The 27,339-nt window shown below is 40.1% G+C and overlaps 2 protein-coding genes across 3 annotated transcripts; one reads left to right on the top strand and one right to left on the bottom strand.

Moving 5' to 3' along the window:
• Nucleotides 1–13,092: 13,092 nt before the first annotated feature.
• On the bottom strand, nt 13,093–13,720 carry ARL14 (ADP ribosylation factor like GTPase 14). Its single transcript, XM_050902826.1, has one exon. It carries the CDS (start codon nt 13,675–13,677, stop codon nt 13,093–13,095), a length of 585 nt encoding a protein of 194 aa, XP_050758783.1. The 5' UTR covers nt 13,678–13,720.
• Nucleotides 13,721–16,669: 2,949 nt separating this feature from the next.
• B3GALNT1 (beta-1,3-N-acetylgalactosaminyltransferase 1 (globoside blood group)) lies at nt 16,670–21,933 on the top strand. Of its 2 annotated transcripts, none has more exons than XM_050902552.1 (2): nt 16,670–16,716; nt 20,882–21,933. In XM_050902552.1, exon 2 carries the CDS (start codon nt 20,929–20,931, stop codon nt 21,931–21,933), a length of 1,005 nt encoding a protein of 334 aa, XP_050758509.1. In that variant the 5' UTR covers nt 16,670–16,716; nt 20,882–20,928. The 2 variants fall into 2 exon arrangements, with proteins under 2 accessions (XP_050758509.1, XP_050758510.1); XM_050902553.1 differs by lacking the exon at nt 16,670–16,716 and adding an exon at nt 16,896–16,941.
• Nucleotides 21,934–27,339: the final 5,406 nt, after the last annotated feature.

Below are 27,339 nucleotides of genomic sequence, written 5' to 3'. Positions count from 1 at the left end.
TGAAGTAACAACCACCACAGGCTGCTTTCAGGGGAGATAACTCAAAGACGTACTTTTGCAAAAGACAGCACATTTTTTAAGGTTAAATCTAGGAGAAAATTTGATTTCTACTCTCTGAATGCTATTTTTGCACTTAGTCTTCTCTTATGTCACTGCGTTAGAATAATTTTTTCAGATGTGCCGTTAAGCAGCTACTACCTCTAGGATGTCGCCTTTTACTACAGTGCTTGATTTTGCCTGAGCCTCTATATTATCTTCTGCTGTTTTCTTATTTTACCCATTTGAACTGCTTGAGCCAGACTGTAATCTTTTCTCTCTCAGAAAATGTTCACACAAAGTTGAAATTCCATCCTGAGCCATTGCTTTGTTAGCCGATTCTTAATTAGTTGCTCAAATATGCTTTGCCTCAGTTGTATGCCATTTTGTAATAAAAGGCTGTACACTGAGTATCTGCAGCATCTACAACAAATCCTGCTATTACTGCTGACGTTTCCTTTACTCTTTCTGTTGTCTAGAGGCATGTGAAAACAGCAGCATGATGGACCATGCATCGACGATACATCTGGCGTGGATGCACGTCATCCCTTTTGAGCTAGAAAGACATATTAATACTGCTATCTTCTTGGATAAATGATTAACTCCTAAATTACATCCAGCCTTCTGCCCTGCTTCCCTCCTCACTTGAAAAAAAAAATGAAATGCAATCATTTCAGCTAATTTTTCAACTTGTTTTTCAAACTGTTACCCTAACCTACTGGTTTAAAGTTGCTTTTTGATGGAAGTTGGCTGAAGTCCTTTGGATGACAGTAGGAAAAAATGATTTGGACCACAAACGCTTAAACAGCTCTCCTATCTTTTGGCTACATCCACTCTCACTCAGGGGTCATTGTCTTGCACAGTTGGACACTTCTGTTTTATTCAAAAGCTGTAGAGTTCCTGTGCATGTGTCCCCTTTATTTTTCTGTGTCCATTTAGAACCACTGGTTACACTCTGTCTTAGCTTTTTTGTATTTAGAAAAAGAATCATGTATTTCTACTCAGAAAAAAATACTCTTTAGTTGGAGTGGTACTTAAAAACTCACTTTCTAGCATCAGAGTTTCTCAGAGTGATGAGCTGCACAGAATTTAAAAAGAAAAATCAGCCTAAAATATCCTAAAATGTCCAAAACATAGTAGCATTCAATGCCTTTCCATTTATAACACTTTAATCATGTTGTACAAGACACTAAAATTACTGAGAGATGTTCTTGATCTTGGTTTCAGTGCTGGCCCGTATCAGATGTTAATGAAGCCAAAGGCCTGTTGATGTCACTAGGCCAATTTAGTTCTGGTGCTCTCACTCATTTAGCACTGGCCCTCGCCAGGCTTGCTTTCCTGCGCTTACTTACAGCCTGAGTATTACAGATGCCTTGAGGATCTCCTCCCACAAGGCCTGTTTGAATTTGAAACACCACATAAGGAGCACTTTTTTCTAGTTAAAGAGCTCTAGATATTTTTCTTTTTCATTTTTTGGAAGCTACCGTGTGATTAGTTATCAGATAATGCACAATATTCTGTTTCTTCAAAAGGAGAGACTGCAAAACAGATCCCCAGATGGTGCAAATTAAAGGTAGTTCCTCTGGCTTCAGTGGCCGTTCGCTGATTCACATCAGCTGAACATCTGCTCCTGCGATTAGAAAATAAACTTAGGGCTCCCACATGACTGCAAACACTAAGCAGGAGGCAGTCCTGTTAAAATTTATGATCAGAGGTTCAAAGCTGTCTCTGAAATAGTACATGAGCCTACTTCTGATCTCAGTTATTCTGTTTTAATGTAACTTTTTATTTAATATAACCTTTGATTTTGGGATTGCTTTTAATTTACATTGGTGACGTTTTCTACAGTTCAGCCTATATACATTCAGTTTTTAATGCACTAGATCAGACCTTTTGCAGACAAATTTATAGATCATGAAATGACCATTGCCAAAAACGTTTCTCGGTACCAGAGCTGGAGTTGATCGCAAAATCCATCAGCTGCAAATAGCCCAAGAAGAACAGGAATCAATCACGAATCAGCAGATGGTGGAGCTGCACTCTCCTGCCTTTGTCCTAGCTGCTCTACCTTTCAAATAGAACAATTTCCTAATAAAGGCAAGGGAAGAAAATTTCATTTGAGATAAAAAAGTGAAGAAATGGTTAGTGAAATGAGCCCTTTCAGTGTTCCCTGAAAGATTCAGGGATACATTGTTTCCATGCTAAAAAAATTCCTTCTTAAGAAGCTCCTAGAACAAAGTCAGCCTCTGGTAGCACTGCTGATAGTAAGACAGTGACAGAAAACTTTTCTGTCGCAGCTGCTTGTTTTGGGTGAGTTCCATGATGTTTCTAGAAGGAAAGGAAAACTTAGTATCTGCTGGCAGGCCTGGGAACTCCAATATTCTGGATTCTGTTCCACTTGACTGCAGAAGGGGAAGTCACTTGCCCTCATATCCTTAGTTCCTCAGGTTTTCAAATGGAAGGATGATCCTCAGAGCCGTATTTTAAAAATCCATATACACAATATGCTGAGATAATTAAATGCTAGTATGAAGTGTTAGGTAATATGTGTTTCACATTGTACCCAGAAACACTAATAGGATCACAAAGCTAGAGACATTTACGGGAGCATCTAAAATTTAAGCTATCTTATTTCTGGCTGTTAATGCTGCCAGTGAGCAGAATTTAGCATACAAAATGGCATCAAATCCAAGATGCATCTTTTATGCAACAAAAATGTAAATGTCCAGATGCAGATTGCTATTGTCAATGCTGTGTTTCAGGCTAATTTTGCAAGGAAACTAGAATACATAACTGAATAAGGAATTTCGAAAGGCTGGAGGATTGATACTGAGTAGAGATGTGAAAATACCCTAAGTATGCATATCTCTTTGTTACACTGTAATGAAGAAAATGAGTACTTCTGAGCAGCAGCACTAACGAGGCCCTTTCTCGTAAGGATTTCTGACTGAGCTCTCCTTGATTTTCTGGTGTCTGACAAAGGGCACTATTTCTGTTTCAGCTTTTCTGTTGAGGGGGAATAATGGCCACATAATTTTCCTGAAATATATAGCGTTTTAGTAGCTTCAGGAACTCTACGCCTCTGTCAGATCACCAAGATCAACCCTTTCTTTTGATGTTCATTACTTATTTTTATATTAAAATCTCCTTTTAGTTATGAACTGGTATTCAAGGCTCTAATAAATCACTACCAACTTAATGTGAAAAAAAAAACCATTAATGGCAATTCCAGTTTAGGAACACATAATTATAATCTAGTAAACTATGGAGTAACTTTTGTCCTTTCTCCATCATGATAGTCTGAGCCTGTGAGACAGATATGATGGAATTTTGTAGTGTTCCTGCAGGAGAATAATGCTGCTGGCATGGAGAAGGGAGCGAGGTGGGGGTAAAACTGTTGAGGAGTGAAGTCAGAGTGGGAGAACGGCAGTCTGGCTACCCTGGATGCTGTAATGACGGACAGAATATTTTTTGCAGTATAATACATTTGAGTAGACTATGAATAACACTCACCCACAACCTAGGAAATAGAAAACTGATGTAAAGCTGGCTTGCACTCCCATCTGTTGCACAGAAGATGTTGAGACAGACTTATCTGCCTGAAGATTTACTCTTGAGCCATAGCTGATAGCGTACATTTCACTCTAATGGTAAAAATTGCTTTTCAGTAAAAATAAAAAGCAAAAGGACAGAGAGAAGGAGGGAGAAGGGAAAGGGAAAACTCTCCCCGTGACCAGCCAGGATGAGAAGCCAGGTCTCCAGACAAGCTGCCTCCCCTGGGCTCCTCTTCAGTGCAACGCATGTTCCCCCCTAGTACCTTTCCCATAGTAAAGAGCTAGTTTTCATTTGGATCCACTCAACCCACTATTGATTGTTCCTGCCTGTGATGCTGTTAGTGCTGACTGGAGCACACTTTAATCAGGAGCATGTGGTGCACACTAACGGGTTGTTAAGCTTTGGACATCTATATTACCGGGTTATTCTTATTAAATGTTGAAATGACTGTTGTCTGCTTGTTTTTTTCCCCTAGCATAAACCAAAGGCTACAACCAAGAGGTAGGAAAAGGAAGGAAAGAACGGGTGATTCCCATGCTGGTGGCAACTGCTTCCCTTGAGAACCCACCATAACAGCCATTTGGGACTTCTAGGTGCACGGCCATGAGCGTGACGGCACAAGGATTCTCTTGCTGGGGAGGTAAGTTTGGCTACTGTCAGAGGGGGCAGCAGGTCAGGATGAGTGCCATTACAGAATTAATCTTGAAGTTACTAACATGAAATAGTACCACGGACCACCAACTTAACAGTCGAACATTATACCAAGTTTTTTCCAGAGTTATGTTCGATTCTCATTAACTTCGAAAGATGTTTCAAGTAAATGTCAGGCTTGTTGTTTTGCTAACCATGGCTCATTATTCATCTTAAGCTACTCATGATATGAAAATCACTATTCCTTCTATAGAGCAGATTGCAGGAGGGATTCCCATGAGATATAAACACAGTTTTTAATCCTCTTAGCATTTACATGCTGTAAATAAATCAGAACCCTGTGAAGGAAGTATGAAAAACTTAATACAATTTGTTGTATATTTGAATTGCATTGCTAACATACTTAATGGGGTTTTAATTACAGTTAGTGCGGCTGGTAATACCAAGACCTCCAAAGCAGAAGAAAAAGCATATAGAGGGAGGTCCTGTGGTACTGATGTAAATAATTGCATACATAGGGTCTCCCTGTTGCAGAGGCAGTTCTGGTAGCTGGGCGCTGCTGTTCCTCCCCTTTTCCTCTCTGGTGGTATAGTCAACCCAGTGGGTTGGAAATGCTGCGAAAGGACGAGATGATCCAAAAAAGAAAAAGTTAAGGTCAGAAGCTCTGCTGCTGTGGTACCTTCTTCACAGTGAGGTACTCCTTCACAGTGTGTGATACTGTTTGTATTTATTAGCTAAACAATTTTAGAGAGGAGCTACAAGTTTTAACGTCACCTAGAAAATTTTTGTCTTTTTTTTAAATCAAAGACTGAAGTACAAATGAACAGAATAATAGGAATTAAGTTTTCATCAGAGAAATCTGTCAAATAATTTTTTCAAAATAATTTATCTTTGGAGAAATCTTCTGATAATTTTTTAAAAATATTTAATTCCATAGAGGTTCAAGTAGAATTGGAATTTTTACTTTTTAAGTGACTCAAAACAGCATTTGTTTGATCAGATAAATACAATATAAAAGTAAATGCATTTCTATTTTTTGACACACTTCTTTCTTTGAAGAAACAGCAGTTTGGACATCACTTACTGTTATGAAATTTCTGTTCCACAACATGCTGTACTTTTGAAACATTCATCTTAATGTGGAATGAAAACAAATGGGGATTTTACCTGAAGTACAGAAATTTTAATTTAACAAATTGTTACTATCAGGTTTGTAAATACTTAATATTTGAAAATAAATCCCATCAATGTTGTCATTAGCCAGTTTTTGTTTGAAAAAGTGATGTACAAGATCTTTAGCTGTGTGGTTTAAACCTCTCTGTTCTGAGAGTTCTCAAGCTCATGTTGTCACCATTTGAATTTACAACCAGATAGTTTCGTTTTTATTAACTGCAGTATGTCTTATACGCCACAAGATGTCTCAGTGCGGAAATGCTAAACTTCATACAAGTGTTTTTATAGTATTACTCAACTGAGGTAAAGATTTTCTAGTATTTGGCTTGGGTTTTCCTTAATACTTGACAGGGGCTTTTTAGTAGCACATGAAAAAGAAAAGTATATACAAATTTACCCATTAGCGTAGGCAGTAAATTATTATTTTAAAAGGTCAATGAACCAAATGACTCATTGAAAAATCTTAATCTTCAAAAAGGAAAGGCTCAATGTATAGCCCTTAGTAAGCAGGTGATAGCTAAAAAATATGAATGTCTTCCTATGTAGGTTAAATGGAAGAGCTATTCGAAACTACTCTATTTAATTTCCACAACATTTGATTTTAATAAGATGTATATATTTTTAATTATTCATCTTCAGGATGAATATTGTTCAGAGTTACTATAAGGAGCCAGTTATTTGCATAATATTTTCTCTAAGGTTACATTATCTTTGGGGCTTAATGTTACCAAAATCTATTAAATAGTTGCCTTTAGTATGTAATATATGTTCAGAGAGAATACACCTGAAGTTACATATGTAAGCACAAGTATGAATGCTTGCCTACATTAAATGTTTATTTTAAAATAAGAGAAGGCTTCTTAACACACTATTATCACAAGAGGGGAATGCAAAAACCACTCGAGTTGATGGTGGGAACATGATTTTTTTTTGTTTTCTATTGCTTTGTGTATCTGCATACACTTAGTATTATGTTTGCCTTCAGAACTTTTCTCACCTATTTTTCTTTTCTCTGTCCTTTTCCATTGTATTTCTTTAGCTTACCTTCTCTCACTTCCCCTCCTGCTTAACTCCTTATATACTTTTTCTGTAGCATACTATTTCTCATTTTTTTTTACCTTTTTAGATAAAACAGTAATTCAAGCTGGATTTCTATGCACTCATGTTGGTCTGCAACACATGTAATTAACTGATGAGTACATAAGCATTCATATTGTGAACAGCTATATACATTTTAGGTATATTGAATCTTACTTTGTAAATGCTCAACAAAGGAAAAAATGTGTGAATTTTGTCAAAAGCCATTGCATTGTGTTGTGAATACATGAAATGATAGTACCCAGCAGTGGAGGCCCGGGCATGAGACCCAACCGATGAGGAGACTGACATTCATTTATCATATAGTAGTTAAGCTGTTTACAGAATGCCTTTACATTCTGTTTTGCATCCAAATGATATGAGGGATTTTCACGTGAATCTGTGATGGTCCTAAACTAAAATAGTACTTTTCAGAATTGTGAATCGGTTAAGAAAAGCTTGAGAGACTAGCATTCTTTAGTGATTGATGTGTATGCTTTAGATAAAGTAACTGAAAACTATTGATTAAGGCACGGTTATCCTTTAACAGCCAAGCACAATTGTAAGGGAGATTAGCCTTTGTTTGGATCAATTAAATTGTTGCTGTGGTTCCCAACTATATTTGCTAAAAAGAAGGAATACACATGGCTCAGGTTTCAGAGCTAGATGGTTTATTTAAACTCACAAAATTACTTATTTTATAAGATACTCCATGAGATTCGGGCTACTCATAGCACTAATACAAGGTTTAGAAACTCTTCTCATCAATCAGGCAATATATGAAACACAGAACAAAAAGATGATCTTTGCACCAAAGAAAGCACATTCTAAGGCTAAAAGGGAAGAGATGAATAAATATGGGGAGAACAAGGAAATAATAAAAGAATACTCATCAAAAGATATGGGCCGGGGCCTCGTTGTAAAACCCTAACAGCTGTTGTCAGGATTTTTGCATACATCATGGGAAAGGAGTGCTTTAAGGAAGGATCTGAAAGAAAACAATGAAATGGTTTTGTAAATGTGTTTAGGTAATTCCAGGTATAAGGAGCAGCATGAGAGCAAGCACAGAAACACTCAACAAAGATCTAATAAAAAGACCACAAAAACTGGTATCACCATTTTGATACCTGGTAAAAGACAAGGAAAGTGAGAAAGCTCTGCTGTGCAGAGAGCCGCAAGTGCAAATACATAGCTGGGGAGGGGGACGCAGAGGTGACAGAGGATGAGGGGAGGTGTCTCGTCATGGCAGCCCAGCTCAGCGCCAGACGTGGTACAGTTACACTGCAAACACGTCCTGGATGAGTGGGAGTGGTACAAGAACATTTATCACAGCTAAAGAACAGAATATTGTAGAAACTGAAAGACAAGCTAATGCACAATTTGTTAAAATTACATGCTTTCAAAATCAGATGTGTTTGGACTTGTTATGGACTGTTTTATGAATTTATATTTGCAAATTGTACCTGCAGTATGGTGTGTGCTTTGTAAGTAGGGCCTCCACCCTCAAGAGTTTACATCCTAAATTACAGAGACTTGTATAATCTAGCCTGTGTGATCTGATGAGATATACGTCCAGAATCTTTACGCTTGTGCTGAATAGGAATACTTGAGCTAATTCTAAGTGGAAGAAGTCTAATTGTAGCAGCACAGAACTCAGCATGGGTCATTTACTTGGGGAAGAAAGCCTGCTTTAAGCAGTTTAATATGCATACAGCACTTCAAAGTATTGTCTTCCTTTGCAGAAGACTTAGAACTTGTTTGATATATGAAAGTCTTTCCTTTGGTTGTTTCAGTTAACTTGTCAGAAATGAGGAGGAGACGGCAACAGAGACATTTTGAGTAACGCGCCCAGCTCTACGTTACCCGATATTGAAAAAGCATTGTCCTGCATTCCTTATACACTACACTTCCCCTTGGAGAAGTGTACTCCCTCCCAAAGAAGGAGGGAGTGTTACTATCCAAATTTGCAATAGTTTCTTATGCTGCTCCACACCTTCCCTTAAAATAGCAATTCATCCCACTGGAACTATGTTCAATGAGCTCCATGACAACTATTTCAAAACTCTGAAAGCTCATCATGATTTTATACCACAGTAATCTTACCAATGAGTGGCCAAAAGGACAGTTCCCCATATTCTGTGTCATGGTTTAACCCCAGCCAGCAGCTGAGCACCACGCGGCCGCTCCCTCACTCCCCCGCCCTGCTCCCAGTGGGATGGGGAGGAGAATCGGGAAAGAAGGTAAAACTCATGGGTTGAGATAAGAACGGTTTAATAACTAAAGTAAAATATAATACTAACAAGAATAATAATGAAATATAATAATAATAGTAGTAGTAATGAAAAGGAATATAACAAAAAAAAAAAAGAAGAGGGGGAAAAAAAGAAAAAAACCCCAGTGATGCACAATGCAATTGCTCACCACCTGCTGACCGATGCCAGAGCAGCGATCCGCCCCTCCCAGCCAACTCCCCCCAGTTTATATACTGGGCATGACGTTCCATGGTATGGAATATCCCTTTGGCTAGTTCGGGTCAGCTGCCCTGGCCGTGCTCCCTCCCAGCTCCTTGCACACCTGCTTGCTGGCAGAGCATGGGAAACTGAAAATCCTTAACTTAGGATAAGCACTACCTAGCAACAACTAAAACATCAGCGTGTTATCAACATTATTCTCACACTAAATCCAAAACACAGCACTGTAGCAGCTACTAAGAAGCGAATTAACTCTATCCCAGCCGAAACCAGGACACTCTGATTTGTCAACTTTTAAATTGTCACATCCAAACACATTCTAGTGGATAATCTCCTTGAGAGGGCACAGGATACAGCATGCCTCAGGTTTCCCAGATCCTACCCTTTGTGTTTCACAATCTCAGATATGTACCATTTATCTCTTCATGGATGACTGTTCTGTCAGCAGAAAGGAACAGGTACAGCAAACTTTGTGTAAGAAATATTAGCAGACACTGGAGGACTTGTACACTTTAGCCACAATATAGTTGTAATGCTTCTACCACTTCATTGCAGTTGCACAAGACTGCCAGTATGCATCAGTAAAAAAATGCAAGAAACACCAGGGTGATCAGGGTGTGATTTATTAGGAAAGCTAATGAAAAAAGTTCCAAAACCTGAAGTAATATAAACAGCTGAGGGAGGGCCCAAACTCTTTAAAGCCTTTCATCCCATGCAAACTTTTCAAGTCATAGACTTTGGTTCCACTGCCAAGGGGGGCAACACTCTTCATATTCTTATTTCACTCTTCATATTTCTTACCTTCTCAAAGCACCCTGAACCCTTCAAAAATCCTAAAATAGTTTTTAGTGAGTAACCTATGTAAGTTCTAAATAATAAAATAACACAAAATTTGTCCAGGAATAAATTATGCTTACGATACTATGGATTGTATCTTTAGCACAAGCAGAATTCCACTTTGTTGTGCTCTGAAACATAAAGACAATTCTGCTCATTATATTGTTCAGCCAAGCAGTCAAAAGGTCTAAACCTCTCCATAGCAGGATGAAGCTGTGAAACGCCTTTGTAACTTCCTTGCTATTGATTTCACCACGTAACACGTGATGGGATCGGATATCAAACAATTTCCAGGCTTCCAGTAGGGACCAGCCAGTGCCCTGGGGTGAGTACATGCGTGAGGGCAGAAGGCACAGATGCTGCGGCGAGTGGCGTGGGGGGCCCTGCTCCCTCCTGCCTCTGACAACTGACCCACCTTCAGAACGAACCCCAGTCTGCTTGCGGGCCGGGGAAGCGAGCCGCATCGGCTGCAAAGCGGGCAGCGCGGTGCTCTGCTCTGCGTTCTTGCAGAACTGAGCCAGAAGTGCCACTTCCTCTGCACCTTCCTGCCCACGTAAGACGCTTTTTCAGGGATCCTTCCCAAAACATGCTGAGTAGTCAGGGAGATTCTTTACTCCAGGCGTAGAAAGGAAATTCTAAGCAGTGGATTCTATATCCTCAATCTCCTCATCCTAAAGAAGCCCCCAAGTACACTATTTACTCATGCAGTATAGAAAAAGACCAGCTAGCTCCAGGAGCAGAGGAACTAATTAAATCGGGGCTCTGTGGATTTATGTCCTCTTGTAGGCTCTCTTGCGGCTAAAATGGAACATTTATCTCCTAGGGGATTAGTCTTTTGTACCTTATCAGCCTTGCCTTCACTGGGGGCACCAGTATGGTCACTTTTCTCTCTCTCACTGATTTTTTTAATTAAACTTTCAGGCATATAATTCCTTTGAGAACCTGCACCTCTATCCAACTTGATTGATATTTGTTTTAAAGCTTAAAAATTATTCAAAAAGGTAGGGGTCTCCAACGGCAGATAAAATGGGCATGGCTTCACTTCTTTAAGGAAACCAAGCTCTTAGAAAAATCAATTTTTAAATACTTTATATTCTGTAAAGTGAATGGAATAGACTTTATTTATTTCCTTTGAAGCATAATGTAAAAGATTTTCTTCAAGTCAATGTGAGTATCATTTAATCTAATTTGATAACCTGGAGAAGGGACTATGTGCCTGAAAGCTTAGTCTCTTTTTTTAGCTATGTGAGCTGGTCTATTATACTACTTTGCTTCTCCCTTCAGAACTTGCTTCTTGTCTAATTAGAGACCCTGGTGCACTCATTAAACCTCTCAAGGAGTATTTCTCCCTGAGGAAGTCCTGAGGCCAGTGAACTAGATTGAGATTTATAATAGACACATGATTAGATTAAACTAGTGGGAGAATTCACTATGTAACATACACATGCAAATGTTTATAAATGTATTGATCTGAAATATTACGTTTTTTAACATTGAATTGTTGGGTTTAGAAAAACAATGTTCCCATTGTTGCAGACTTTTAAAAATCTTTTTCGGGACAGAAGATGGTATTTTATATTGAGCCTAAATCATCAGACCAGGCAATGCCAAGTCTAAATACTTGCTCTCCTTTTAGACATGTAGTCTCAACATGACTCAGGATTTAGCCCATGGTAATTACTGTCAGTATTAATAACAGCTTCTGTTGAGAAACCTTCCTTTGTTTAGTATTTCAGCAAATTCACCTGATGATTTTTTTGTCTTTGAATAATATATGCATGAGACAACAGGGTACGTCTGGGTGCTTTTCTTGCTGCTTCACCCTTCTATAACTTGAAATTCCTGCCTGTTTATTCGTAAGAACTAAATGTAAATTTCTTACGTGAATTACTAGGCATAATCATTTTGTCACAGGAGAAAGGCTCACAAGCTGACCGTTGCCACAACTCTTTCAGAGCGCGTAACTGGGAAGTTCATTTTGCCAAGGGACTGTTGAGGGGCAGAGTGATGAAATGACTTGCCCGTGGTCAAAGACTGTGGTAGACATAGGGAAAAAAAAAATCCAGCTATCTAAGCAAGCATCCTAACCACTGGAGCACCCTACCCTCTGCAGACATTGCTCAAGAAGGCAGAAATAATTGGGCTGGATTTTCTGGGACTGTATAACCAGTAATTAGATGGTCTCTTTTGCTTTTAAAAGAGCAGGCCCTATTAACTTTTCAGCCTTAGCGTTTAAACTGTTTTCATGGTTGATACAGTTCAATTAGTCTTCTAGTTATCAATCCTTCATTGCTTTAATGGCATTCAGAATACTAATTCACTCCATCAGTCAGGAAATCTGAACAGACATTTCCTTTGGAATTTTTGTCTACAAACTGTAGTAATAGGATTAGCAATTTTGTGCCACTTCTGTCAAATTTAATCAAACCTAAATTTATCAGTAACAAAATTTCAGGTAGCTTCAGTACAGGCAGGACAGGATCCATCAAGATCTATAAAAAAACCGACCAAGGAGCCAATCCCCCCATTAACCTTTAACCCCACCCCAAAAACAATGGGGATCAGTGCTTCGCTGGACTGGTCCCATGCTGGCTTCCATCGCTCTGCTCTTGGCTGAGGATTGCAGTCTAACAGTGCAGAAACAAAGAAATCAGCACGTGGAAATCTGTAACAAAGGGACATCAGACCTACACCTTACACACAGCACTGGATCTCAGCTTTGTCTGTGGCTTGATGAGGAGCAGATCCTGTTTGTTAAAATCTATTTGGAGTAATTGGTTCTAGAATGCAATAATATCCAACAAGTATTTCAGAGTCATAGGTTCTCTTGTATGTAACATAAGAGTTTAAGCTCTAAAACGACTATATTTTTACATGACAAATACATCCATGGAGCATTTATTACAAAACAACATTTTATCTCTCGCTTTTCTTGCTGAACAAACGACTTGGCTATTTTACATCTTGACAAAATGACTTGATTTAAGCGTTTTAAGCACTGCTCACCTATTTTGTTTCCACTTGCTAAAATTCAGAAGCTCAGCTCCACCTTGTTCATCATTCAACAGCCACACTTCCGAGCTGAATAACCCCGAGTATACCATCACTAATAAAATGCTGCAGAGTAGTATCTCAGAAGCATCTGCAGGTATAACAGTATAATTTAATATTGTCAAAAAGTTCTTTATAAATATTTACTTATAAGAGTTCTCCAGAATCCGGTATTTTCAGATTTAATCTGTCCAACAAAATATGTTGATTAACGTTCACCAGAATTTGATGATAGAAATTCTTAAAGTGTTTCAATTTCCTTAAAGACTGTAGAAGTCTCCTTTGATCTGCTGTACTGTTTTGCAAATGTGCTTAGTCTTTGGAGAGCTTCTGACAAACCTTCTCCTGTGATAGCACAACAAGGTTGTACATACCAATTTCTGTCACTGCAGTACTTCTTCATGTTGAATCTCCTGGTTATTTCCTCAGCGTTCAAAGCTCCAGGCAAATCCTGCTTGTTCGCTAGCAGGACGACTGGTACGCTTTTTATAGATTCATTCTTCAAAATGAGTTCAAATTCTTTCTTTGATTCTTCCAGACGTCGCTTATCAGAGCTGTCCACAACATACAGCAGTCCGTCCGTGTTTTCCAGGAAATTGCACCAAACCTGTCTCATTTTCTGTTGTCCTCCAACATCCCAAAATGTCAATGTAAAATCTTTCCCAGTTTCAATCATATCAACATTAAAGCCAATTGTTGGAATTGTTAGAAAAACATCGTTATACTTGAACTTGTACAACAGGGTAGATTTTCCCGCAGAATCAAGTCCTAACATCAGTATATTAGCTTGCTTGACTTTGGAGTGTTTGGTGTTCTGGAGGCCCATTGTGCCACGGTGTTCTCAAGGAAGCCTTTAAAGCTGGAATTCACTGACTTCCGTGACGCCAGTTTTTGTCAGTACGATGTCTTTCTTCCTCCGTGAGGTGAAGCGCAAAGAGTAAGGAAGAAGGGGAAGAAGCAGCTTTGCGCTATGAAAAGTAAGTAAAAGCTCTGTACAAATACATGCTGGCTTTTATCAACTTGATAATGCGCAAACAGTACTTATGAGGGTGTACTGTTCAGTGCCAAGCCTGTGGGTGGAACAACTATGACTAAGATACCAATTGGTCACAAGCACAAAGGTTACAGTCTTCGAACATGTTTGAACAGTGAACCACACTTTCGTGACCATGTAAGAACTCTTTACGTTGTCAAATTGTGTTTACCGAACCAGCACCAGCCTGGTTATACTCCCTAATCCCATGGTCCAGGGAACCGCTAGCTGTCTGCCCTCTTCCAGTGTGTGCCCAGAGATAAATCCCTTTATTACTGCATCTGCATCTATTTTGGAAAAGAAATGAAATATAAACACAGCCAGTGAGGAGGGGAAATCTTAAGGTTTGTCCATACTTACCGATCCACAAAATGACAAGGTACCTGATTTATCGGTGCATCTCATCTCCCAGCGACAAATTAATCTCAAGTGGTTTCTAATGTGAGGCTGCACAGGCACATAGACTCAATCAAACCATAAGAGAATTCCACTTAAAAACGTGCTCTGCTCTAACTGGCTGCCTCGGACTCAGTCAGCTACTCCTCCTGCCCGCTTGTGCATGAAGTTGCCTGCGTTGAGTACAGTGTCGGAGTTGTAAACTGGGTGAGTTATGTTTGTATGAACAAGTTTTAACTGCACTCGGCATGGTGGAGACTAAATATAGATCTTATGATCTGCTCATTACTGAGATTCAGCTACCTGAAATTAAAAAATTCTATTAGCTTCATTGTGTTCTATTCTGTCGTTGCCCACCGATCTACGATGGAGATTTCCTCCAGGAAAGGAACAAGAAGCGGGGAAGTAACTGAGTCTTGGTCAATAGATCATTTTTTTGCCAGCACTCTCAATAGCAGAATAAAAAAAGAGGAGATAGAAAACTTAGTCTAATATTATTTAATTCATATTGAGTCTCCATTTTTTTGACAGTTAGTAGACCTACGTTGGGCTGGTCCAATGCACACCGAGTATTGCAATACTTACTTGCCCTTATACCCAGATGCACTAGGATTAGTTATTACCATTTGTCTTTGCTTCAGAAAGTACATAATCAGCAAAAAGATGTAAAGGTCTTCTGGCCAAACGAGCTGCTGAGTGATAGGGTAATCATTTTGATAATTACGACATTGGTCGCTCAGATATTACACGTGTTGCGTAAAATAAACCTCAGGCTTGACAGACAAGTTATAATCTGGTTTCTCTGGAAGCTAAAAGGGTTGTACCAGAACTAATTGGGGGCAACAAAAGATGACAGTGACATACTCACTGTTGTACATTTTTCATATTTAATAACATGTATAGATTACGTGTAGGATTTTTTTCAGGATGGATTTTTTAATACATCAGGTCATGATGTATTAAACCAGGGAAGAAAGTATTTGCATTTCTTTATAAATAATGTATGTGAATGAATCGAAAGATGGGGAGACAAGAAACTATGCAAAACACATTGTTAACACGGTCCAATGAATCATAATTCCCTGCAAAATAGCATGCCATTTCCTTGAAATATGGTTATCTTGATCAAGGGCAAACCCTCCCTTCTGTGCGAGCTCTGACAGAGTGGATGGATGGTCTGCGTCCCTGGGTGGTGCTGTGATTTAAAGATTTTTCACAGTTCTCTGCTCTATATGTTTGCTCCAACTGTATTCGATATTTATGGTCTCAACTGTTATTTTATTACATCAGACTATCACTTTAAAGGAGTCATTAAGCAATGTCTGACTTTTTACAAGCTAATTAAATTGATTTCCAGGACAGAACAGCTAGCTTCTGAAGACTCCGTGGTTTTACAGTTTTTAACTGTACCTGAGTCAAACGTGAGTTTGGTTCAGAGCAAGCTCTTGTGATGCAGAGCCGCTTCCAGTGATGATTTCCCGCCTTACTTTGGAGTTTATATACCAGCATGAGATCAAAACAGAGCCGTAGTCAGCTGCGCAAGATACAGCGCAATGCAGCCTTCTGCTTGCAGGTTCCAAACCTACATTTGCACCGAAAGGCGAGCATTTGAAAGAATTGAGAATTCTACCTTTGATTTGTCCAAAGGTGTATTTGCTTTGCCAGGGTGAGGCTATCCTGCTTGTCTAGGGTTTGCCTATATGTTCGGTTTAAAAAAACCAGAGTAATAAACCAAAACTGGGACAGCTGATTTACCATCCATTAATCTGAACTCAAACTTTGCACAATAAACCTTTCGTAAACTGTGTAGGTTTATGTAAACTATGTAGGTTCCCAAGTTGTCCAAGCAGGATATTCCACCATGGCTGCATGCTTTTGTAACGTTACAAAATGTAATTAATGTCATCACTTAGGGAGGCTTGGGGGTGAATCCTCAGCGCGATCAATTCCAGTAGCTGAAGCAGGAGAGCAAGTTCAATTTGAAAACGCCTGTCTCTTCTCCCATAAACTCTCATCTGACACCTAACTATGCTGCGATTTTTAAAAGAAGGAACCAGCGGGAGCCCGAAGAGGACTGCCAGGAACAAACCCGGCGCCAGACCGTGCTCCGGGGGAAGGCCGAGAGCCCAGCAGCGCCGCTTCCTACGCCCCGCTGGCGCTGCCAGGCCTGCCGCAGGCCCCGCGGCGACCTTCCGCCCCTACCTCCCCGGCTCTGCCCGCCCTGACGCCCGCCGCGGCCCCTGCGAGGAGGCGGAGGAGGAGGCGGGCATTTCCCGGTGCCCGCCGCGGCCCGCCGCACTCCGCTTCCCCACAGCGCGGGCAGCCCTTCCGAGTGAGACCCGCGGTCCTCGCTGTGAGGAGACGCGGCCGTTACGCGCGAGAGGCGCCACGCCCTTGCCCCGCCTGGCTGGCGGGCGGGGGGCGGCGGCGGCAACGGTAACGGCGGGCGGGGGGAGGGGGACATCGCGGCTCCTCGCGGCGGGGCGCGACGAGCCTGAGGGGACGCGCGGGCTGCGCGGCGGCACGGCCGCCATTTAACGCCGTGACGGCGGGTCGGGAGGCGACGGCCGCCCGCGGGCTCCCCGCCGGGATGGGCTGGGGCGGCGGTGCCGGGAGCAGCGGGGGAAGGGGTCCACCCGCCCCGGGCGAAGCGCTTTACAGGTGTGCTGGGGGGAAGGAGCGAGCTCTGGAAACTGCGGGCGGGGAAGGGCCCCTGTACGAATGCAAAGTACTTTTCTGTCACCGTGTTTTCCTTTTTTTGATAGAAAACGGTTAAATGGCTTTAAATTTGTATAGGGTTTCAGCAGGGGGCAGTAGATTTCCTCTTAATGAATTCTGCCGTTTGGGCTGTTGCCTTTAAATTAATCCCGGCGCTGTGAGAAGTTGCCTAGAACGGAGAATTAAGATTGCTTGGGCAATTTGAAGTGAGAGCAAGTCATTGTTAAAGGTTATTTAAAATAATTTTAAATGTATTGTTATATTAGATCATCATAGCCCAGGATCTTGCAAAAATACATCTAGTTCCTCTTGGTAGCGAGCCATATGAAGAAAACGAGAAGCCAGGAACAGTGATATGTTTCCAAATTATTTCTGCTGGTAGCTTTACAAAAAAAAAAAAGATTTATCTTTCTATACATCTAACATTATAAATATGGTATTTTTTAAATCTTTAAATTGGACTATCCATTGGTTATTGTAATTATTAGACTTTAATGAATAAGAGAATTTGCCACCTTTTTTTCTTGTCAAGAATGTCTGCACTCAGTAATTACCTAGCTATAGCAGAGTGTGAGAAATGTATCTAAAATTACTGTAGAGCTTGCTCAGTACTTGTTTTCTTACATTTGTTTTAAACTTGATCAGTTTTATCTGTCAGCATAATCTCGGACTCTATTGTGTCGTGCCAGCAAGCTGTGAGCTTGGAAGCAAATGAAAGTATTTCCCTGAAAGGAGCAGTTCTTGACCTGGTATTGCTCCTGCTGCATATCCTGTGCTGCCGCGGTACAGCTGGAAGGCAAAAACTGCTGGCAAATAAAGTCTGGAAATGGGGGAGAACCTGTCCTGGGCGTAGCGGGAAGGTCTGCAACTACACCACCTCCGAGGAAAAGTGCCAGCTCAACTTTCAGACCTCACTTCTTCAGCCTCGTTACTTTGGTTTAAGCATTTGAAATAGGAAGAGAAGGCGATTTTCCTGTCGAGGGGTGTGGTTAGGGTTTCCCCTTTGATTTGCCCTTTTTTTTCTTTTCTGTGCGTGTTTGAAGTCCGAGTTCTGCGCTTAATGATGCTGGAGGATGACTGCCTGTATTTTGAATTCTTAGTGCTGCAGAAATAGCTGTCTCATGCTTTGGGGAGTGTAGTTTCTGCCCCATGACCATTATAAAAGCTGTGTTCTGGTGAACCTGTGCTGGCTTGCAGACAGTTTAGCCTATCACTGCAGGAACGTGACCCTAGGGAAGAGAACAGCAGGGCTTGTGGGGACTGGACTTCCTAGCTCCTCAGGAATCACACAGCAGAACAGCATTTTATAGCACTTGTCCTGGATGCCCTGTGGTGCAGGCTTTTCATAAGGATACAGTAGCTTTAAGATTGTGTTTTGCATAGTGTGGGCAAAGGACCTGAATCGATGATTTATTTTCCCAGATTTTTCATTATGTAGCAGATCAGGTCTTGGTCTCCGATTCTGTTGTTCAAAATGTCATGTAATCAGGCTCTTCTGTCCATAAAGATTCAAAATCCTTATAATCAGATTTTTTTTCCATTAAGTAGTCAATGGAAACGGATCAAACTTTGATGTGCTTTTACTTCAAATTGATCATCAAACCCTGAGAAATGTTATTTATATAAAATCAAATACATAAACACCGATATATAACTTAGGTTATTTTCTTCCAGTATGTATTTTTTATATTGTTCACTGAAAGTCAGGTTGGTATATATAAAGAGAGAAGATTTGAGCATTTTTATTATTTTTTGTCTTTCGATAAAGCTAGGAAGTAAATCCCAGATGATTGGTAAATCTGAGTTTTTTTGTGGTTATAATCAAGTTCCCTACATGCAGTTTGAACCGTGCCGATGACAGTTTCCTCTGCGCTTCCTAAAGTTCTATTCTGTTTTACTTGCATATGGTTAATCCTTGTGGAGAAAAAGAAGTGAATCAACATAAAACTTCTGAGGTTCCATGTTTTTATAAGCTAGGCCATTGGTCACGTTAGGAAGTTCTTAGTAAAACTCACTCGTTCATCTGCAGTTATGTGAGGTACCTTTAATGGAGGATTGACTCCTCTTAGCCACTTAGTATTTTTGGAGTGATGCAGCTTTGAGAGGGATCAGTCTGAAATTCTTCTATTTAAATAGCTATTTGTGTAAAATTCCTTTAATACATTTTAAGTGATGCGCTATGCATCGTTGGTGAAATGTGCTCCAAATGCTTCCTTTAAAGGATCCTTAGTTTAAAGTCAGATCATACACAGAAATACAAGGCAGGTGGGCTCTGGCAAATCAAATTCACCTAAATTCTAGCCTGCTATGCTGGGGTTTGGATTTTTTTTTTTTTTTTAATATAAAACATTTACAAGCCCTGCGGTGATCTTTTTGAAGATAAGTTAAATAGTAATTAATTGTGCTGTGAAATTGAACCATCATCTTTACTGTGTCTTTGTGGATACTCTGCAGTGCAGGGTAAATATTATTACTGCAAACATTAGAAATAATTTGGAACTCCCACAGTAAGACATTGTAATTATATTGGTTTAAAGATATCTCGTATACGTTCAGAGCGTATGTAGTTTTAAAGAAATATAGTAAAGGTAAGCACTGCTAAATGGAGAGTACAGGACTGAGATTCTATTTTTAAACTTAGTTTTGGAAAGATGTATTGTTTTGAATATCTAGTCCTGACAGTGTAGGTAATACCTTCAGCACGGACTCCACAGGGGTTTGTAAGTACCTGCCTGTGTCGATTGGACTCCGGACCAAGATCTGTGTGTCTCATCGAAAAATGGCTTTGGTTCGTCTCCATCTCTTGTGCTGATATCGCTGTTTTCAGTTGGTGTGGCATGTGTGATGGAGCTGAGCGAATCTGTCGTGTTTTCATGCACTGGCAGATGGGGGTAGGGTTTTTCATGAAAATAATGCAGACGGGATCCCTTCTTTAAAACTTAAATAGATGGAAGTAGCAGGAGGATTTTGTAGTGTCTTGTTTGTTTAAATGGAAAATATTAGAAGAATTTACAAAACTTGTTTAAGATTTGAAGCTCGTCTGCTGCAGTGGATTCCCTGCTGCTCCCATTATGTCAACTGTAAAGCTGCTGTGACAAAGTTGGTTCCAGTGCCCCTTTATTGAATTGCTTGATTTAATAAGCACATATTAGAAAATAAATGATTGCTGTACTATGTTGCATGTTGTGGGAGTAGCCATTTCTTTGGGCAGTGTAAGAGCTCAGTCTGTCAGTGAGTTTGTGTTTGCATGTCTGCAGCTCTGACATCGGTCGTAAGGAAGTTGATTTTCTCCTTCTCCCCCATCACCTATTCAGTCAGTTCAGAACAGGTAGCTGCTCAGCTCTTAAATGAGGGATGAAATATTTGCTTGTACTTCTCTTTTTACCTGCTTTCTTGGCTGGTTTGCTCCAGCTTATAAAAACGAGTAGGACTTCCTTTCTTTAAAATAAATTACAAATTTTTGAAGCCTCTGAACATCAATTTGCTGAGCACTTTGTAGCCGTTAGATTTTGTGCACGGTATTCCTTCCTCGAGATTTAATTGAGTCGAAGACATTGTGCTGAGATCTCTGGGATCACAATGCTTGATGTGTGATCTTTTGCGGAGATCAGGTTTACGTAGGGGAAATTTCCAAGGTGAAAGCGATGAGGTTTCAGTCCATACCGTCCTCAGTCGCAGCTCAGTGTTCTGCTCGTACTCGTTTCTGGGATACAGCGGTGATTCACGGTGTGCAGGATGCTGTATCTAACAGCTGGACCAATGAGTCTTGGATTTGTCTTCGTTATATTACAGCACGCTTTCAACTGACACTTTAGACAAGATAAGAAAAAGATAATATTTGAATAATAGCGTTCTGAATACTACTTTTTCATTTCTTTTTCAGCAAGAAACATGCTTCAGGACTTGTGGTACGGATTTTGAAGGTCATTGATGCACTCCTGCGAATTAGTTGCTGCCCAGTTCCAGTTAGTCATGTATATGAGACCATTAAAATGGATTTTTTTGTTTCTCTTTGTGTTTTCAGTCATAACAATGTGGTACGTAACTTTTTTCCCCAACACTGCGATTGAGCATACAAACCTCATGTATTTCTATGAATATGAACCGATTTACAAGCAACACTACCTCTTCACACTGCGGGAGCGCTTGAAATGCAAAGACATAAATCCGTTTCTAGTCATCTTGGTGTCTTCAAGACCCAAGGACGTGAAGGCAAGGCAGGCCATCAGGGTAACGTGGGGATCTCAAAACTCCTGGTGGGAACATCGAATTCTAACCCTGTTCTTACTAGGTCAGGACACTCAAATGGAAGACAACGCTGCAGCACTGTCGGTAGAAGATGAAAGCATCCTCTATGGTGACATAATTCGCCAAGATTTTATGGACACTTATGACAATCTCACCTTGAAAACGATCATGGCGTTTAGGTGGGTCACTGAGTTCTGTTCGAATGCTAGATTCCTCATGAAGACTGACACTGATGTCTTCATCAACACCGCTAACTTGGTAAAATTTCTTCTGAAGCTAAATTCCTCAGAAAATATTTTTACTGGTTATCCCCTTATAGATAACTTTGCCTACAGAGGCTTTTACAAAAAAACGTACATCTCTTACGATGAATATCCATTCAAGTTGTATCCTCCGTATTGCAGTGGGATGGGCTATATATTGGATGGAAAACTGGCTCTGAGGATTTATGAACTGATGAGTCATATCAAGCCTATTAAATTTGAGGATGTTTATGTTGGAATTTGCTTAAATATACTTAAGGTGAACATCAGTATTCCAGAAGATAAACAACAATTCTTTCTTTATAAAATTAATTTTGATATCTGTAAGTATAGACATTTGATTGCAGTACATGGCATTACATCAAGTGAAATGATCAGGTTTTGGCAGGATTTGTCATCAAACACTTCAGTTACTTGCCTTTGATTCTGTATTAATATAGAAACTTAAAGGTATTTGGTGTAAAAACGTTTAAAGTCCAGGGCAACACAAAACAAAAACACAGCTGTAGAGATGACTTCGACCGAAGGAGGGCTGTGCTGCTGGGGCAAAACTGCAATGGCAGCATTTCTCTGGGACATTCTAATATTCTTAAATAAAAATATTAGGAATTCACAGTGCACTTTTCCATGTCTGTATCCTACGCACGCAGGATACTTTGGAATACACTGTCCTGTCTTGCTCCGACACTCCTCCACGTGGTCTGCTGTAACCACGGGATTTCTACCTGAATCTTCCGGAATGTATGAAATGTCACCGAGGAATGATGTTTGTGCAACTGCATCACCCTTTGCCACCCTCGAGTATTAGTCCTCTGCCCAGCATGAAACCTGCGACGACCTTCTTCTTTCAATACAGCATCTCTGTAATCCTTCTGAGAGTGTTACACCACCTCATTGAAAAGTACCGCCTCCCTAATCCTTCTGAGAGCGTTCCAAGCCTGTGGATCTTGTGGGGTCTGCAGAAGCTGATGGGAAATTCTGAAAATGTAAGGTACTCTGTGTGTGTATATCTAGGTATATCTGTATACGTATAAAATAGAATTGCTTTGGTGTCTTTGATAATGTTCACAGACTACTACAGGGCTAGATGCGGTAGAGTTTACGTGCAGTTCAGTTACTCGACATCGCCAGTACATCGGGATAACGAAAACCCATGTACATACGCACATACACGCGTGTACTGATGCGTCCCGAGAGTTTTGGAACCACGCAGGGAAGATTAAAACAGATGCATTTATATTGTGACTTGATATCTGTTTCTAAAACAGTTTTCTTTCTTCAAATTTTAAAATGAAGAAAATTTTACGATTCGTATTTCTTAAAGAAGACAAACTCTACGATATCTGTAAAGACGGGTATTTTAATCACTTTATTCATATCAGCAAGGCGAAGTTTTCAGTAGTTTACACTTCTAATAGACAACAATACAGAATTTGCCATTGCATTAACAGAATTATTCTTGACACATCCACTACACAGTGAAGATACTATAGTTACATCCTGTACATCTAGAATGACAGAGCACTGCCACCTTATTTGTACTACAGCTGAGATGTTACGATGTATTTACATTTGGCTGTCTTTCAGATAGTCTCTTAGAGACAAATTAGAAGAGGTGCAGAAACCTCTAGTACCGAGTCTGAGGTTTCACCAGGTTTTTTGTTACATTGTGATTACGGTCAGTATTGAATTTTGCTATCTTTTCAACACCTGCACATGGTTTTTTTGATGGAATTAGAGGACGTGTTATTTTTTTCGATAGAAAAATGAGGTCTTGGGGAGAATACTCTCTAGACAAGTATTTCAGATGTCAGTGTTCTAAGAATGTATGTTAAGAAGGTCAAAGTTTTTCAAAAATAGATTTTTTTTGTTAAACTAAATAGCTACAGTATTGCATAACTGAGGAAAGAATGCTATTGTATTTCTAGAAGCAGAGGTGAAACTACAGCTGTTCCTGTGGTCTTAGGATCTGTTATTTGATTGTTGTACTGTGGTCAGATCCTGAGAGCTCTGTGAGAAATGTTTAACTTGTCCTTTGATTGTTTATACATCTTAAAAAAAACCAAACACCCTCCATTTTTTTTAATAAGCCTGCCATGTTAAATGTTTAGAAATAAATTATTTGTCACAAGAACACTGACACTACGGCACAGTTTGTATTGCTTTTTCCGAAAAAATGTAATTATGAAAGACTATGCAATCTTCAGAGACTGGATAGATAAAGCAGACAGTGCTCCTGTTGAGAGAATAAGAAACGAGTATCACAGAGAAATGGCTGTGCAGGACTGCAATAAAAATGCAACTGTCACCAAGCAAGGTATTTTTTATATTTGTGCCCCAGAATGATAACACTGATCGTAGATTACAAGGCTTTTGCTTTCACAAATGTAGGTTTATACACAGTGATCTGTTTATGCCATCTGAAAGTGTAATCTAAAGTGACATCAATTCTGCAAGAAATTTACATTGTAAAATATTCCTGCTCCTGTTTTTTTAAAAAAACTCATTTCCAAATCTGCTTTGTATTTGAGTCTGACCTTATTATTGCTTAAAAAGACCATAAAAATTCATAACTGAGCTAATGGTTCTGCTTAAAGCAAATACCAGGAAAGTTTCTAGCGTGAGCAGCCATGCAAGAGGTAAAAAAAGGTTAAGACTGTGAACTAATACAAGCATTTAAGTCAGTGGTGGGCCCAAATTCTATTGCATCTGCCTACAATATTGTACTAAAACCAAAACCTAAACCACAGGCTAAGATTTTTCCAAATCCTCAGATTCTTTTTCTCGTGCAGGCAAGTGGTTCAGAAAGCTGTATTAAATCAGAATTCCAAGCACTTGTGATTTTGATATGAAAATTGTGGGGCTTTCTGACTTGAAAAGCCTCATCGTAATCCACTGGTCAGAGATGTTTGGAAACTACTGCTGGGTGGGTTTGCCAAAGGGGTTTACCATGTAAAATTGCAAGCCTGTGTTGCCTGTGTGTTATTTCAGAAGAGTCAGAAAGTCAAAAGGCTTCGATGTTTTGTGTGCACTCTAGAAAAAACAAGTTCAAAATAAATCACAAAATACTCTCTGCTGCAAACTTAGGGGCATTATTCTCTCTGATCAGTTCAGTATTAACAGGACATAGAAAATTTGGAATATTTTCCTAAGTTTTGTCTTACGTTTTCTAGTTCTACTAAAGCATTTCAATGCAAGTTCATTGCAAGTAACTCGCGAATGCCTGGATGCGCAATAAATAATGTAATTTTATCGTATTTCTTTCAAATTTAACCTAAAAACCGATTGAAGGTTAACCAAACAGTGTGACGCCGCATTCCTGATACGTGTCTGTGGGTTATGTTAGGTATGTTGAAGGAGTTTGGGAGGCAGAGTTTTGCTCCCCGTTTTTCAAATTTTCATTCATCTCCATTTTTGTCCGAGAAGCGTGTACCATTTTGGTCATTTATGAAGTACTTTACAGTTTGCCTAAGATAGAGGTGGTAGGGAAAGAGATGTAAAGCTTTCTGCAGTCTCTGTTAAATTAAGCTTGTCAGGTTTTAATGCTGTTACTGTGTATTGCGTATTAAGCTGTAAACCATATCCAAATGCAAGTACTCCATGTGGGAAGGAAAGAAAACAAAGTGAAAATGAAGCCAAGCAGACGGTTGGGTTTGGTGGTGGTTCTTTCCCATGTGTAGTTGAGTCCACATTTTAAAGTAACCTAAAATCGTAAAAGAAACCTAAAATGGTAAAACCTAAAATTGTAAAACAAACCAACCCCCCCCCCCCCCCATATATTGGGTTTCTAAAAATCCTGAAGCCACTTCCTTTCACAGGACTAAAGAAAGTATGGTCTCTGAAATGCTGCTGTTACCCCATTCTTCGCTAAAGGCAGTACCGACCTGCAACTCGTATGAGGAAATACTACCTGTGAGGCAGTATAGTTTGTCTCACCTGCCGTTACGGCACTTTGGGAGTTAGTTTTCCTCCTATAAAATAAGGACTTAAAAAGACGGAGTTTACCCCAAGTGACCTCTCTTGAGATGGTTTTTGTATCTGAGCTCTGTTTCCCTCTAGCCTCTGACAGTTGCTAGGCAGCACACAAATTTTCCAGGCCACGTTAATCCGAATGAGTTCTTTTTACGATGACGACTGTGTAGGCGTGACATCCATCCCGACTGGGATGGGGCTCAGCCCGGTGTCCTAGCTGCTCCTCTCAGTAATGCTTTGCCTGCAGTGGTCCTCCACCTAGGAGTAAAGTGCAGTCTCCCCTGAGCTTGCAATAAAGATAAAAATCTTAAAAACACTTCTGGCTCCGAGTGAAAAAACGTTACAAACAAGCCTGAAGAGGCTCTTATATACGACAATACAGCCGTGCTGTACTAAATGGAAGCTGTTGTTAACCAGGATGGATTGCTTAAACGTTGCGCTTTTGTTATCTTGTGTGTTGTGTAGGATTTTTGTTAATAAAGCCCTGACCTGCCCTTGCAGAGTTCTAAATGCGCGGTTCATTTTCATAACGAGTCTGTCACAACTGTTTCTTAGCGAGCATTTCCAAATACACTGGGTAGAAGTGGTTTTACAGCCGCTGAGTGTAAGGTTCACACAGTACAGCTGTTGAAGTTGTTTCTCCAGACCCTGCTCCTGTTAAATTTGTAGTTAAGTTACACAATTGTTACAGTTTGCCATGTTAAAGGTAGATGGGTTTATAAAAATTGACTTCATTTGGAAATCCAGCATTGCTAACCACTGCTTATGTTTTGTACCTAGCCTGTGCGTAGGAACGACGTACCAAAGAGCAGTGCGGAGCTCCAGTACAGAATGGAACTAGCTCCAAAGAACTTTTTCCAAAGGAATTGTGTTTTTCACATAACGAAGTTTTTCTTACCAGAAGGAGAAAATTTAAAAGTCACACGTGGACTTTGGCAGTTCTGGCGTGAGAGTCTCCCGTCATCAACAATAGCTGAAGCCAACGGAGTGCGTCTGCTGAGGCACAGGAGCAGCCTCGCTCTCCGCGGAGCCAGCTGCTTGCTGTCCCGGGCATTTACACAGGGGATGCCGAGCAGGTACATGACTGTCAGCCCACACAGCTTGACTTCAGGACTCTTGTTACTACCAAGATTAAAGCAAGTGCGGATAAAGTACAGTTTCATCTATATTGCTCTCACCCCCCTGAATACGGTGTAGGAATTCCCAGAGAGCGATGTTTGACAGTCCTGCATTTAGATTTCTAAAATATTATAACCAATTATTCATTTAATTAATTGGGTGCAATACAGGCTGAAGTAGATCTCTGAGCATCCGCGTCCCTAGAAGTACCGATGTGTCTCCACAGGCTTAAAGGAATACAGGGTTGGCCACTGAAATGCAGAAAAAATTGCTTTATTTCCCTATTGCTCAACTAATTGGGAGTCCTTCCCTAAGACTGAGCAGAGCAGACATGGGCGCTGACCTGCTCATAAAAGTGGGTTTCAAAACTTTGCTCAAGAATTGCTCTTGCTGTCAGCCTCTCTTTATGGTTTTAGATAGGCTTCAGCTGCTTTGTCCGCACACGTGTTGCTGAACAGAGCATCTAAACTATCATACGTGACTAGAGACAACTGGTACCTACAACTTTCAGTTACCTAAGGGAAAACTATATGTAAAACAGCTGCTTACCTAAGCCTTACATAGTCAGCACTATATAAATAAAAGTGATTTAAACTCCAACTCAGTGTTAACTTCATTGTATGTATCTTTTCAGGTACGAGTCCTCAGGTTTAGAAAGAGAATTTATAAATATGGTGACAACCCCGAGGGGCAGCAGCTCTGGTCTATACAGTTGCCAAACTTCAGCAGAACGTTCTCA

This window comes from Gymnogyps californianus, chromosome 10 (assembly GCF_018139145.2).
Source record: "Gymnogyps californianus isolate 813 chromosome 10, ASM1813914v2, whole genome shotgun sequence".
NCBI lineage: Eukaryota > Metazoa > Chordata > Aves > Accipitriformes > Cathartidae > Gymnogyps > Gymnogyps californianus.
This window is presented reverse-complemented; position numbering and strand designations above follow the sequence as displayed.